This window comes from Myotis brandtii, unplaced genomic scaffold (genome assembly GCF_000412655.1).
Source record: "Myotis brandtii unplaced genomic scaffold, ASM41265v1 scaffold460, whole genome shotgun sequence".
NCBI classification, from domain to species: domain Eukaryota; kingdom Metazoa; phylum Chordata; class Mammalia; order Chiroptera; family Vespertilionidae; genus Myotis; species Myotis brandtii.
In genome coordinates, this window is record NW_005367588.1 from 261,459 (window position 1) to 274,418 (window position 12,960).

Below are 12,960 nucleotides of genomic sequence, written 5' to 3' on the forward strand. Positions count from 1 at the left end.
AGGTGGCGGTTTGAGGAACAAGAAGTCCTGTGTCCAGAGCATGGGGGACCCCGCGGGGACTCCCGAGAGAGAGAGAGGGGGGCCTGGGAAGTGACAGATGATGAGAAGAGGCTCCGTGCGGGGCTAAGTGTCGTGTTTCATCCTGAAGGCACGGGAATGACGAGACCCGGGACAGGGCAGGGGCTGCTTTCCAAAGGCAACTGCGCGCAAAGCGGAAGGAGGTCTGTGTGTGGGGAAGAGGGGCCAGGGAGACAGTCGGGGTCTGTGCCAGGCCCAGGGAGGACAGCCAGGAGCTCAGCCCCGAAAGGGTCACATTTAGGAACAAGAACAGACAGAGCGTAAGGTCATCACACCAGCGAGGAGTCAGAGCGCTCCACTCCTGAGACGCGGCGCCCGCCAAGATGGCCAGAGCACCTCCCCCGTGAAGAACAGCCCTGGTGACGTGTGACCGAATGAACAGGCGTGTCCAGGCCAGGGCACAGGGCAGAGCGTCAGGGGCCGCCCCGCAGAACCTCCCCTGACTGCCTGAATTATAAATACTCTGCCGGCCAGACACGCCTCCTGCAGGAAGCAGCTTTCCTGCCCGAATCTAAACCTGCCCCCGCTGACCGCCCTCGGCAAGGCGACGCTGCCCGGTTCAAGACCATTCCTGTCCTCACATAAACTCATGTGAATGGTAAGGAAGGCACCGCAGCGTTCACGTTTGTGTGTGTGGCTGTGTGACCGATGATGCCCCGGGCCTGGACTCGCCGCTCCGTCCACTGTGGACTCTTCCTCCGAGTTCACAGCTCCCTCCCTCTCCCTCTGAGCAGCCCCACCCCAAAGCCGGCACCTGCCTGCCCGCCCGGCTCACCGTCTCCACGCCCGCCTCTGCCTGGCACCAGGGCTGCACCCCTACCCCCTCTGTTGGGACATCTGCCTCTGTGCTCACCCAGGCTCCAGGCCCACACGGGGTGCAGCAGCAGCAAGAGCTTGGAGGTCGGTTGGGGGGCGAGCGAGCGAGCGACCTGCCACATACCGGACACAGTACAGCAGGTGCGTGTGGTAATCCGCATAGGTATAGAAGTCGTCCCCTATCTCGTGGTCCAGCATGGAGTGGCTGTTCTGGAAGTAATTTAACACACTCAGGATGGTGCAGTTCTTGTTATACGGGGAGAGCGGGGCCAAGCAGATGTCCTGGAGGGTCACGGTCTCGTTGTTGTAAGATGCAGTGATGTGTTCAATGGCTGTTTGTAAGTCAAGAACCTGAAACAAGATACAAATCCGGAAACACGTCAGATTTCTCAGAGTCTGACTCATCCCTGCTGCCGAGGGGTCAGAAGATAGAGTACCTGGGGGAAACCCTTCCTAAGACGGAGCAGAGCGGACGGGGGCAGTGTGGCAGGGCATCTGATGACACCCAAGATGGCAAACTGGGATGGGGACCCTATATCGAGGCATCCAGAGAGATGGGGAGGCAACCCCATCACCAGGCAGAGCACATGAGCCTGATTCCTCGCACCCTTCTCTAGCAGTGACCGGCAGTGAGCAGCAGTGACCAGAAGGGCCAGCAGGGAGATTTCTCTAGCAGTGACCGGCAGGGAGCAGCAGTGACCAGCAGTGAGCAGCAGTGACCAGAAGGGCCAGCAGGGAGAAGCAGGCCTTCTCCTCCGACACGCCCCTCACACCAACACCCCCTAAAGCCTAACGTTTAATGCCGTTGTGCAATCACTGATTAAACAGGAGGCGGGAGGCAGTGTGTCCACAGGCACATTTCCCCGGGGCCAGCGCAATGGGGAGAACAGGTGGATCTGGTCCCAGACGCCTCAGTAGCTGCAGCCAGTGGCACTGTCACCCTTGAGGGCAGAGCAGTGGCCGCTCTGCCCAGGGCCCAGGACCGGCGGGCTCAGGCCTCTGGGTTCTAGCACATTATCTCTAAATGCCCAGGGGGAGAGTCACAGGTTCCCAAGGGAACTAGAACACAGACGCTTCAGTCCAGAAACACTCACCCCAGCTTCTAGAAAGAAGCAAGACCTACCACATGCAGCACATACAACACCTGTCATTCGCCTTCTTGGGGACTCACTTTACTTCCACCATTAAGGTTTTTAATCTCCCACCACACTCACACCCAGAGCTGGTGGTGAAGCCGGCAAACCACCGTGTGCCCTGGAACCGCTGTCTGTGAAGCGCAGATTACCTGGTGCAGAATCCCTTTGTCGAGCGGAGGTCCGAAGGGCACGTCGGACCCCGAGGGGTATGGCTCGTAAGTGTGCACGGCGGTGTGCGGCGCCTGGATGATGAGCTGCTCCGTGCGGAAGAAAGGCCCGAAGTGGGTGTCGAAGTACTCCTTCTCCAGGCGCGCCTGGCTGCTGGGGGCCGACCAGAGGTCCACGGGGCTGGTGGTGACGCGGACGAACACCAGGCCCGAGGAGCAGGCGACGATGAAGGCCAGGGAGGAGAAAATGACACAGCCGGGGTTTCGGACACAGAAGGAGCCCCACCGGGTGAAGAGCCGCCTCAAGCAGCCCTCGAATGCGGCACCAAGCGGGTCGCAGCAGGAGGCCTCCCCTGGAGGAGAAGTGGGAGGTGGTAAGGGCCAGGCCATTCCTGAACGTTGGGCAGGGAAAGCATCAGCTACGCCTCCACCTGGCAGGAGTCCTGGCTGCACCTCCCCGTGCGCTGGCCCTCAGCGTCCTACCTGCCTGGAGGCCACCTTCCTGCCTGCCCACCATGACCGCCAGGCCCACCCCAGGAGGACGATGCTCAGGTACCCGCCTCTGAAAGGCCAGCTCTCTGGCACCCTGAGCTCAGCAGCTCCGTAAACTTCCCTGCTGCTCCCGCCTCAGCCCTGGTCAGCACCCAGCTCTGTCCCACCCATGGTCCCTGCCCACGGTCACCCACGGCTGCTGGTAATTACCTGGCTCCGATCTGCCGCCCCCCTAGCCTGTAACGACATGGCAGGGCCTGTCTGTCCTGCTCAGAACTGTCCTCGGCCGGAGCAGTCTGTCCCCACAGGCGCATAAACACCCAGCACAACCCACCCTTTCATTCAAGTACAAGGGGCCTACCTGTGTCGCTGACACTCATCGGGAAAGCTATGCTGCTATCAATGGGGGTGTACTCGGAGACCAAGTACCGTTTTCTGAAAAGTGAAAGCACGTAAGTAGTATCAGGGGGTTTCAATACAAGGAGGTCTCTGACATTCCTGCTCAAAGCTTCCTTCCTCCTCCCATGGTCCTCTGCCCCCCAAGTTCACAGAGTGCCGCACAGCGTCCATGTCTCTCCCCCAAGACATCGATCAACTACAGAGAGAAACAGTAACTCCACAGTGGAGAGCCCAGTGCTCACAGGGAGCGCCCAGCAAGGGGACTCGCTGACATCACGTGCCCCCGGCAGGACGTGCTGAGAGAGGTGCCACAGCAGGGCTGTGAGGTTCCTGGGCAAAACCCACAGCCTCACCCAACCAGGAGGAAGTAGCGGTAAAGCTGAATCGAGGGACATTCCACAAACAACCGACCAGGACTCATCCGAAGTGCCGAAGTCACAAAAGGGAGAGACTAAGGCACTGCCTGTCACTGGCTAGAGGAGACCAAGGAAACACAAAGGGGTGCAGTGTGGGGTCCGACAGGGAAACAGGCAGGTTTTCATATTGTCCGTAGCTTAGCTAAGGTTATACCACTGTCATTTCCGTGGTTTTGGTAATTATAAACGATGGGTTATGTAATTGCAACATTAGGGGAAACTGGGTAAAGGATAAAGTATGAATTAAGACCCCCCCACACACACACACACAGCACATCTTCGTACCTGTCTCCTAAGTCTAAAATTATTTTAAAATAAAAAGTTAAATAAAATAAACTGTCCTAAATCAAGATGCAAATATCTAAAGGAACTACAGTATAGTATTGCATTTAAATAAATTTGCATCCGATTAGGTTCCGAAGACTTTCTAATGGGTGGTCTCTGCACGGTGCTAATTCACACATCCTTTTGAATGAATCAGTGAGACCAGCTTCTAATGTCCCAGTGTCTGCACAGGCCCTGGTTGTTTCCTGTTGCCGGACATAAGCATCCACAGGATGGTTTTAGTGCAGAGAACCGTTTCCTGTCTAACTGCCCAAGGTCTGGGTCATGTGCTCTTCTTACTCTGAAGGACAAACGAACGGCTTACCTATAGCACCACACGGCAAAAATGGCTCCAAAAAACATGAGCAAAAACGCCATGTAGGTGGCCCACATGACGACGTACATGGCGTCCAGGCCCCAGATTCTCCAGGGGACAGGCGGGGGCGGCGGCTGGGGGCGGGGGCCGCACACAGCTGCAGGGCCCGGTGACCTCGTCCACGGGCTCGGCACAGCCCTTGGTGGCGTTGTTCATCGGCTCCATCCCGTGGGCCGGGATGTCTGCAGCGAGGACGGTGTTGAGTGAAAGTCTCAATTTAAAAACACTACAGAGCTTGCGTTAAACACACTGAAACCCAATGATAAGCACCCTGAACTCTATAGCACGACTGGAGGTGTCTGTCTGACCAGATTCTGTGCTGCCGCTGAGTCCTGTAAAATGTTAAGTTGCTGCGGTAACTCTGAGCACAGACGGTTTGTCGCTGAGATTTGAGTGCCTCACCTTCCAAGGCCTGGTTCCCACTGAGGAGCGAGGCTGACACAAGCACAGAACTCCTGACCAGGCTTCTGCAAGGATTTGGCCTTTTATTTTTTAAATAAAAGCCCAGGTGACCCTTTCAATCATGCAGCAACCCCTGAAGGCAAGTCCAGGGCAGGACAAGTGCCCCCACCGCAGCCCCCCCCCCTCAGGGGAGGGACACCCAGGCTGCCGCCTGGCTCATCTTCCTGCTGCACTGAAGGCTCCTGGCGCTAACACCCTGACTGCGCGTCCTGAGCGCGTGCCCACCTGAGAAGACGGGAGTGATGGTGAAGGGGGCCTGGCCGTTGTCCTTGTTGAACATGTACTCGATCCAGTTGGTGGCGTTGCAGGCTGCGGCCTCCTTCCCACACAGGAGCCCCAGGGCCTTGTCGTTGCTCGAGGGGGCCTCCACGTCCCTGCAGGCGTTGTACATGGCTAGCAGGGGAAAGGGAGGAAGGCGGAAATGCCGCTGCCGTCACAGGGCGAGACCACAAAGGCCTCCGTGTGTGACTGGAGTGCACGTGCACCGAGGGCAGAAGGCAGGACGAGCGGCCACAGTGCGCAAGGGCAGCACCGGACCCAGCTCATCACACCGACTTGGCCAGAGTCCAGTCTCACACACGACAGGCAGGAAGCCAGTCCTCCCAGGAGCCCACGCTGCCCAGAGGCACCCTCCCCCCTGCACGGAGGAGTGGCCGAGGCTGAGGATGGACAGCTAAGAGCTTAGTGCCCCTCAGTCAACAAAGCTGGTTCCAGAAACCTCCTGCGGCAGGAACCTGCGCTGTAATGGAGCCGCTCTCTGACTTCACGGGCAGAGGACGCACTGCAAGTGCAGAGGACCACACCTGCCACCTGTGTATTTTGTTTCTCCTAATCTGTCTGGCTTGCATTTTTCTTTCTTTCCCTAAGTCTGGGGGTTCCTCTCTCATCCATTCTGGACAGTCCTCAGCCATTTTCCTTTTGCTCACTGTCTCCCCAACTCTCTCTCTCTTGTCTTTTGTCAGAGCCCCTCACTTTACCCCTCGTGCCACTTCTGTAATGATCTGTGCAAGTCTCTGCTGTCCTCTGGGTAATTCCATCACATCTTCCAGCCTGCCACTTGGTTTTCAGGTTTTTATTTTAGTAAATATTTCAAGCGTACAGAAAACATGGAGAATACAACTCCCAATTCCCATTTACTCACCACCCACTACAGCTATCTTACTACTTTACATTTGCCTCAACATTAAAAAAAAAAAAAGACTAAAGACACAACTGAGGCTGACTCCCCTCCCTGTGACCATCCTCCATCCTTAAGGCAACCACATCCTGAATTTGATGCTTATCTTTCCTATGCATGCACACACTTTTATGTCATATTCATGAATATATAGCATTGTTTAATATAAACAACATATTAACATGTATATTCTGTAACATTTTCAGTCAACATTTTAAAGCAGGGGTCCTCAAACTACGGCCTGCGGGCCACATGCGGCCCGCCGAAAACATTTATCCGGCCCGCCGGGTGTTTTTGCCGCCGCTGCCTGTCCTGCTGAGCAGCCGACTCGTCCCGGGCCCGCAGTGCGCATGTGTGGAATGTCTGAGGGACAGTGAACTGGCCCCTGTTTAAAAAGTTTGAGGACCTCTGTTTTAAAGAGTCATTCATGTGAATGCCCTAACTCTCAGATATTTGAACAGTTTTAAGTATTCCATTGTTGACTATGACTATGCTCCCATATATTACCCATTCTCTTAATTAGCATTAGTGTCTCTGATTTTTTTATTTGTTTCTAAAAATTTCCAAGGTTAGCATTTTTAGTCTAAATATTTTTTAGTATAATGAGCAAAAATAGAAACTAGATGAATAGAGGAATCAATTCTCTCACTCCATCTATCAACTAGCCACTTTCCTTAATCAGTAGCAGCACTCCTGTTACATGGATCAATTTCCACACGCATGGTTCAGAATGACCTCTCTCTGTTCAGCAGACTGTCTTTTATGTCACATCTTTTGGCAAATTTATTCCTAGGCATCTTACTTTCTGTTGCTTCTGTGAGTGGGACTTTTATCTATTAATTTTTTGTTATATTTTTAATTGGTCATTACAATTAAAGTTGTATGTTGCTCTTCTAATCAACAACTCTGTCAAATTCTTACTCTCTTACTTTATAGGTCATTCTTGGGCACATTATTTAGCTGTGTCTGCTCTGCTGCTTATCTTTTAGCCATTTAAATGACTATTTCTCATTAATAGGTCCAGGTGGTTCTATTTCTAATCTTTCATTCTCTTTCTCTAGAATCTTACTCTTTCAAAATTCTTTCATCTCCGCCCTAGCCAGTGTGGCTCAGATGGATGAGCGTTGTCCCATGCACCAAAAGGCTGCTGGTTCGATTCCTGGTCAGAGCACATGTCCAGGTTGCAGGTTCAATCCCCAGTTGGGTGCTTGTGGGAAGTAACCAATCAATATTTCTCTCTCCATCCATGTTTCTCTCTCCCTCTTCCTTCCGCTCTCTTTCAAATCAATAAAAACATATTTTTTTTAAATTCCTTTATTTCAATGATTTTCAACAAACATCATATGGTCTTTTTCAGATTGTCCTATTATTTCTAGTTGTTGGGGTCCCTCTCCCTGGATTGCTATACCTGCTTCCTTTCCCTCATGGCAACCTGTTTCTTCACAGTCAAAATGTCCTCTCTGCCAACTACTCTACTCTCCATCCCTCTCCTCAGTCTTGTAGTAATTCATGGAGTTACACAATTCATGTCCAATAGAACCACAGTTTATGGCAACCTGTTACTTCACAGTCAAAATGTCCTCTCTGCCAACTACTTACTCTACTCTCCATCCCTCTCCTCAGTCTTGCAGTAATTCATGGAGTTACACAATTCATGTCCAATAGAACCACAGTTCCATTGTTTCTAAAATGTACAGAAGGAAACTTGCACATACTCAGAATTCCCATGTGGAAGCATATAGTTAGGAAGCAGTTAAAGCAAATCTCCTCTTTCAGGAGATTGTTTTATAGGGTTCGGATACAAGCAGCAACAACCTGCATTCACGGCCAATGAAACAAACATTGTCACTTTCACACAGTTGACAGGACAGCAAAAAGGAACAACTTGATCCACAGCCCGGATACCAATTGTAAAAGAGGAATAATTGAAAGTGTACTTACCATTGGCAAAACTCTCTCCAACATAGTACTGTAATTCCTTCACGTTTGTTTTATTCTCGTGGGTAACAGGGTCCACATACTCTTCGGTTTCTGTAACGTTCAGAAACTGGCTTTGTCGAGGGCTACACGTCAGCTCACAAAACAAGTTCATCAGGTTATAAAAACAGGATGGACATCTAGAGAAAAAGTAACCACACTCTGTATGATGTCACCGATAATAGGACTAACAAAACGATGATTTAAAATAGGAAAAGCATATTTAAATATTATCATGAAGACACATTACACCCAGCCACTATAAATAAGCCTAAACCCTCGTGTTAAAATAAAGACACCTCTCTAAACACGGCCCTTATCACTACATCTTATTTAAAATAGGAAAAGCATATTTAAATTTTATTATCATGAAGACACATTACACCCAGCCACTGTAAACCTAAACCCTCGTGTTAAAATAAAGACACCTCTCTAAACACGGCCCTTATCACTACATCTATGTTGTCCAGATGTAATGTCAAACAGCAAAATGCGTCTCTGAATTCTGCACTTTCTAATTTAGAGAAATGTTTTCCACGACTTGAAGCTAAAGGGACTTAAACGCCTCCTGGTGACAGTGGTGAGTTCACAGCCCACTGAAGGGCTCTCCCCAGCCCCGGCTAACACAGGCCTCCCTCACCCAGGAGCACTCCCTGCGGCCTGAGGAGAGCAGCACTGGTGGTCGGAGGAGCAGAACCACAGCTGCCTGCGGGCCTCAGGCTCGAAGGTTAAGCTCCTGAGGTGGAGTTTTGTGGCAAAAGCACTCTCTCTCCTCTCTGCTCACAGCTCTCTGCAAAACGACTGCTTCATTGGACCTGCAGCACAACCAAGCACAACTGCTCCGACCCGAGGGCGACCACTCGGGACGTGTTTGAGCCTCACAGCCCCTGGTGCAGTGAAGACAGAGCCACACACCCTGACCCTCAGGAGTCTTGTGCGTTACCGTGACAACAACGGGAAGGACACCGGCACCATTTATAAAACCACTTTTGGTGCAGTTTTGTCACTCTCCACGAATTACAAACTCCCGCCAGGCTACGCATTTAATCTCCACAGTCCTCGATCTGACAGCTGCCTGGCATTCCACAGAGCGATTTCTCATCGTTTCCACTGTGGATAAAGCGTTGGCACCGCTGACAACATGGAGACAATGCGGTTACCTCTGACATCATAATGCCTCCCCTGGGCGGTGCTAAAGAAACGAGGTTGCCGAGCGGTGGCTCCAGGCTTGCTCCATCGGCACCACAGGACATGCCGCCCAATCAGATCTTAACTTTCCATCTGTCATTAAATTGCACGTCGTCCTGGAAGGGGGGGCTGTTTCCCCTCTTTACCGGCAGCTTAAACTTCTGGGAAGAACAGAAGTTCCTCGGTGGACGCCGACGTGGGCCCTTTGCCTGCAGTGATCTCTGCACAGAGCAGCATCCCCACGTCATATGTCCTTCCCATCGGCCTTGTGACAAGACCACGTCCGCTTGTCCTTCTGCACATGTGAGAGCTGCTGCGTGGCTTAGACAAGAACATCTCGCACGTAACCCTCTCACTGCCCTGGTCATAGACACAGACTGGACAGCAAACTGACTCTGACAAAACCAGTCGGCTGCGCCAGAACAATCCTGTTAACAGTCAAGGCCAGCTCTCGGGAGGCCTGGCCTCAAGCACATCACGTCACCCCCGGAAGAGACCGTGTGCAAACCCGGGGAGGTGAAGGGGGGCGACGAGAGACTCCACATGAATGTGTGGGTCAGAGACCTGAGCAGAACCCCCGGGCGCAGAGGCTCCGTGTGGAAGGACCTGGTTAGTCACAGTGCAGGCCCTTGGGGGTGAAGACAGCTCGGAGGAAAACCAAGTATACCTCTGGCTGTAAGTAACTAGAAGAAAAGTAAGTCTGATCATTACTACTTTATCAGAAAGTATTCATTGTTCCTGGAAGTCTTAAGATTGCTTTCTTAAAATTAAACAAAACCTTAAAGGAACGGGAATGTGCCGGCTAAGAAGTGCAGGAGGCCCTGCTCAGCGCCTTCGCCAGGCTCAATGGCTCTGAGGGAAACCACATACAGTGGGGCCTTGACTTACGAGTGTCCGGACTAATGAGTTTTTTGAGATACCAGCTGTCTCTCGGCCGATTTTTTGCTTTGAGTTGACAGAGTAATTTGAGTTAACGAGCTCCTTAACGAGCTCAGTCTCGGAACGTCTCAGAACAAATTAAACTCGTAAGTCAAGGCCCCAATGTACAATAAACCAATGTCACCACAGAGTGACTGACAGACACAAGAGCTCAGCTCCTACAGCATCTCGGCGACATTATAAAGAAATGACATTGAAGGAAAGGGCCTTATTCGAGGACCTGCAGACCTAACACTGTCTTCTCCTGCTTGCCTGGCGGCCGACCTACCTGGACAGAAACTGGAGAGGCAGCTGCAGGTTGTCTTTCAGGGTCCGGAGCTGCTGCACATCACAGCAGAGGCTGACGTTGCCGAAGAAGAACCCCGGACAGAGTTCCTTTGGGGGAGAAAGCGTGGAAATCAGGGCAGCGCAGTCCAACACAGACAGACATCACCAGGGAAACAAGCAGCTTTATCCACCCTTTCCCGTGCACAAGGCTCAGACCCTCTTGGCAAAGGCCTTGCAGAATTCTTTTAAAGGCCATCAATGCACTAGTTCAAAGCTAAGGATTCACAAAAGTAGAGACAGTTCAACTTTTTTTCTTATTTGGAAGCTCACTCTCCTCCCTTGACCAATCAGCTTACCTCTCCTTGTGCTTTTTCATTTACGCTGGACCAGAATTCTATTCACTGTGTATCCGGGAGCCACTCCAGGGTAGGTCAATGCCTTTAACTATTTGGATGAAGGAGCAACATCTCCAACACCTGCTACCCTGTCAAGTTGATTTTAGATGCTTACGCCTCTAAACTAGTCTTTCACCTTGATTTTCCCAATTCTTCCTAACATCTCTGTGAACCAGGGATGGTGAAGGAGACGACAGAAAACAGAATGCTGGTAGCAGCCAAGCCCACAGGCTCTCAGAGGAAGACCAAGGAACCACTAAATGAACGGAGGACAAAGAAGCCACAGCCCCGTGGCTGCCTCGTCCACTCAGGTCCTGAAATCCAGAACCAGGCGAAGCTAACTTCCAGCCCATTTGGAAGAAGGTGCAAAGAGCACCTCTGAGACACCAGGGTCAGTCCCCAACAGTGACCTGCAATGAGAAACTTCACGGGAAAGGCGTGAAGTCAGCCCCGAAAACCCACCCCTGGAGTCGTCTTATCTCCTGTCGTCATATGCTGCCTAGTGGTTTCGGGGCAGAGTTAACCCTGCAGGTGTTTCCCCTCAACCCCCGCGCACAGTAATCCAGTGGGGCCTTGACTTCGAGATACGAGCCGTCTCTCGGCCGATTTTTTGCTTTGAGTTGCGAGCTAAAATTCGGGTTACGTACGAGCCAGCTTCAGATACCCCACCACTAGTTGGCGTAGCGAACGTCACAGTGATTTGACATACGAGTAATTTGAGTTATGAGCTCCATCATGGAACGAATTAAACTCGTAAGTCAAGGCCCCACTGTATCTCAGACATGATCCCAGAGGCTCTCCGATTGGAATCCATGTTCCCAGCGCCCAGAGGACAGCTTACCTGCACTAAGTCATACCCGTCCTTCGGCAGTGCCTGCGGGGGCCCGGAATACTCGCAGTTGTACCTCTTGTCTCCAGAAGCAATCCCACACTCTCCATACCAGACGCAGGACTGCGGAAACACCTGCGGAGCCAACACAAACGGTTCACCGGGGCCTCAGCAGCAGGAAGCACCCTCAGCTCCCACACAGAACCTCCCACTGTCACCTGGGAAGGGGTGACAGCAAGAGGCACTGCGAGGTCAACATCCTGAAAAAATTCAGTAAAGCAAATGCCACCCCCAAAACCTGGTCAAGCACGGCGGTGAAGGAGGTAACAGAAACGACCTATTTGCACGAGTCCTATTCCTGCCAGTTCACTGGTTCATAAGAGAAGGCTGTCGTTTATTACTAAGAATTGCTAAAAATCCACGCAAGCACAGGCAGCATGTGATGACTGAGGCACCGTGTCTGCATGGCTGAGTAAGGAACGAGGAGCGCTAAGGAAGGGAGAACAGCCCCTCTCTGTTTTGGAGAATTAACAGCAGCCCCTCATGACTCACAGGGAGAACAGAACCACCAACACCAATAAGCCCTCAGTAAGAAGCAGCAGCAACACACACCTTGTCCTAAGGTCAGGGGACGGTAAGCAATGTGCTCATTTTAAGGAAAGTCACCTCATCGATCTTAAAAGAAAAATGCACGGCCTCTCCTGTAAAGATTTCTCAAGAGCCACTCATGTCCCTCATGTGAGAGTCACGAGGCTGCAGGAACTCAGGAGGGAGGAGGTGCCGTGTGAGTCACCGGGTCAGCTGCCACCGGCCCTGCCAGCCACCGGGGCCGCGGGCTTGCACAAGCGAGCCGTCCCCTGTCCCTGGGGAAACGGAGGACATCCCACCGGGCTCCCAAACGCCTGGAGAGACAGCCAAATTAAACAATCTGCACCGAGGCCGCCGCGCATTCTCCGGGGGCCGGGGCACAGGACCCACACACCCGAGAGGGCCGTCAGTCTGTGCTGTGGTCCCCAGCGCTGAGATACAAATCCCACAACAGGCCCTGAAGACCTGGAAACATGAAAGAAAAATCAAGCAGGAGGCGGGGGAACATATGTGGGGGGAGCCAGAGGGGTCGCTATGATTTGACTCTGAATTCATTCGGGTATTTTAAAACATCCTTATCTCGACTCATTATACAAATGATACAAATGAGGACGTGCCAACTATTCGAAAACACCACATATCAAAACTTTGGCAAGATGCTACAAAATTCCATCGCATTTTTAGGCAAAAAGAATCACAGTTATTTCCAATTCTAGGGAAAGTATTGTTCCTTCTAAGACTGTGGGTTCCAACTGAAAGGTCATTGTCCATCTACTGAAGTTTGAAAAGGCAAAAAAGCTGACCAACGAGGACGAGACGGGACAGGCGATGCTGATATTGACATGCCATTTAAACAGAAGAAACCCACCCTGGACCGCACAGCATTCTCAACAGCCCAACATGGCAAGCAAGTCTGGGCCCGGGGATGGGGGGT

The 12,960-nt window shown here is 52.0% G+C and overlaps 1 protein-coding gene across 1 annotated transcript in view; it reads right to left on the reverse strand.

The window, feature by feature from the left end:
- NPC1 (Niemann-Pick disease, type C1) overlaps positions 1 to 12,960 on the reverse strand; it is a 32,060-nt gene that overhangs the window by 17,594 nt on the left and 1,506 nt on the right. The window contains 9 exon segments of the mRNA XM_005875408.2: positions 1,019 to 1,245; positions 2,180 to 2,550; positions 3,051 to 3,124; positions 4,154 to 4,297; positions 4,299 to 4,386; positions 4,892 to 5,059; positions 7,785 to 7,960; positions 10,216 to 10,322; positions 11,451 to 11,605. Of these exon segments, the coding sequence (XP_005875470.1) occupies positions 1,019 to 1,245; positions 2,180 to 2,550; positions 3,051 to 3,124; positions 4,154 to 4,297; positions 4,299 to 4,386; positions 4,892 to 5,059; positions 7,785 to 7,960; positions 10,216 to 10,322; positions 11,451 to 11,605 (1,510 nt within the window).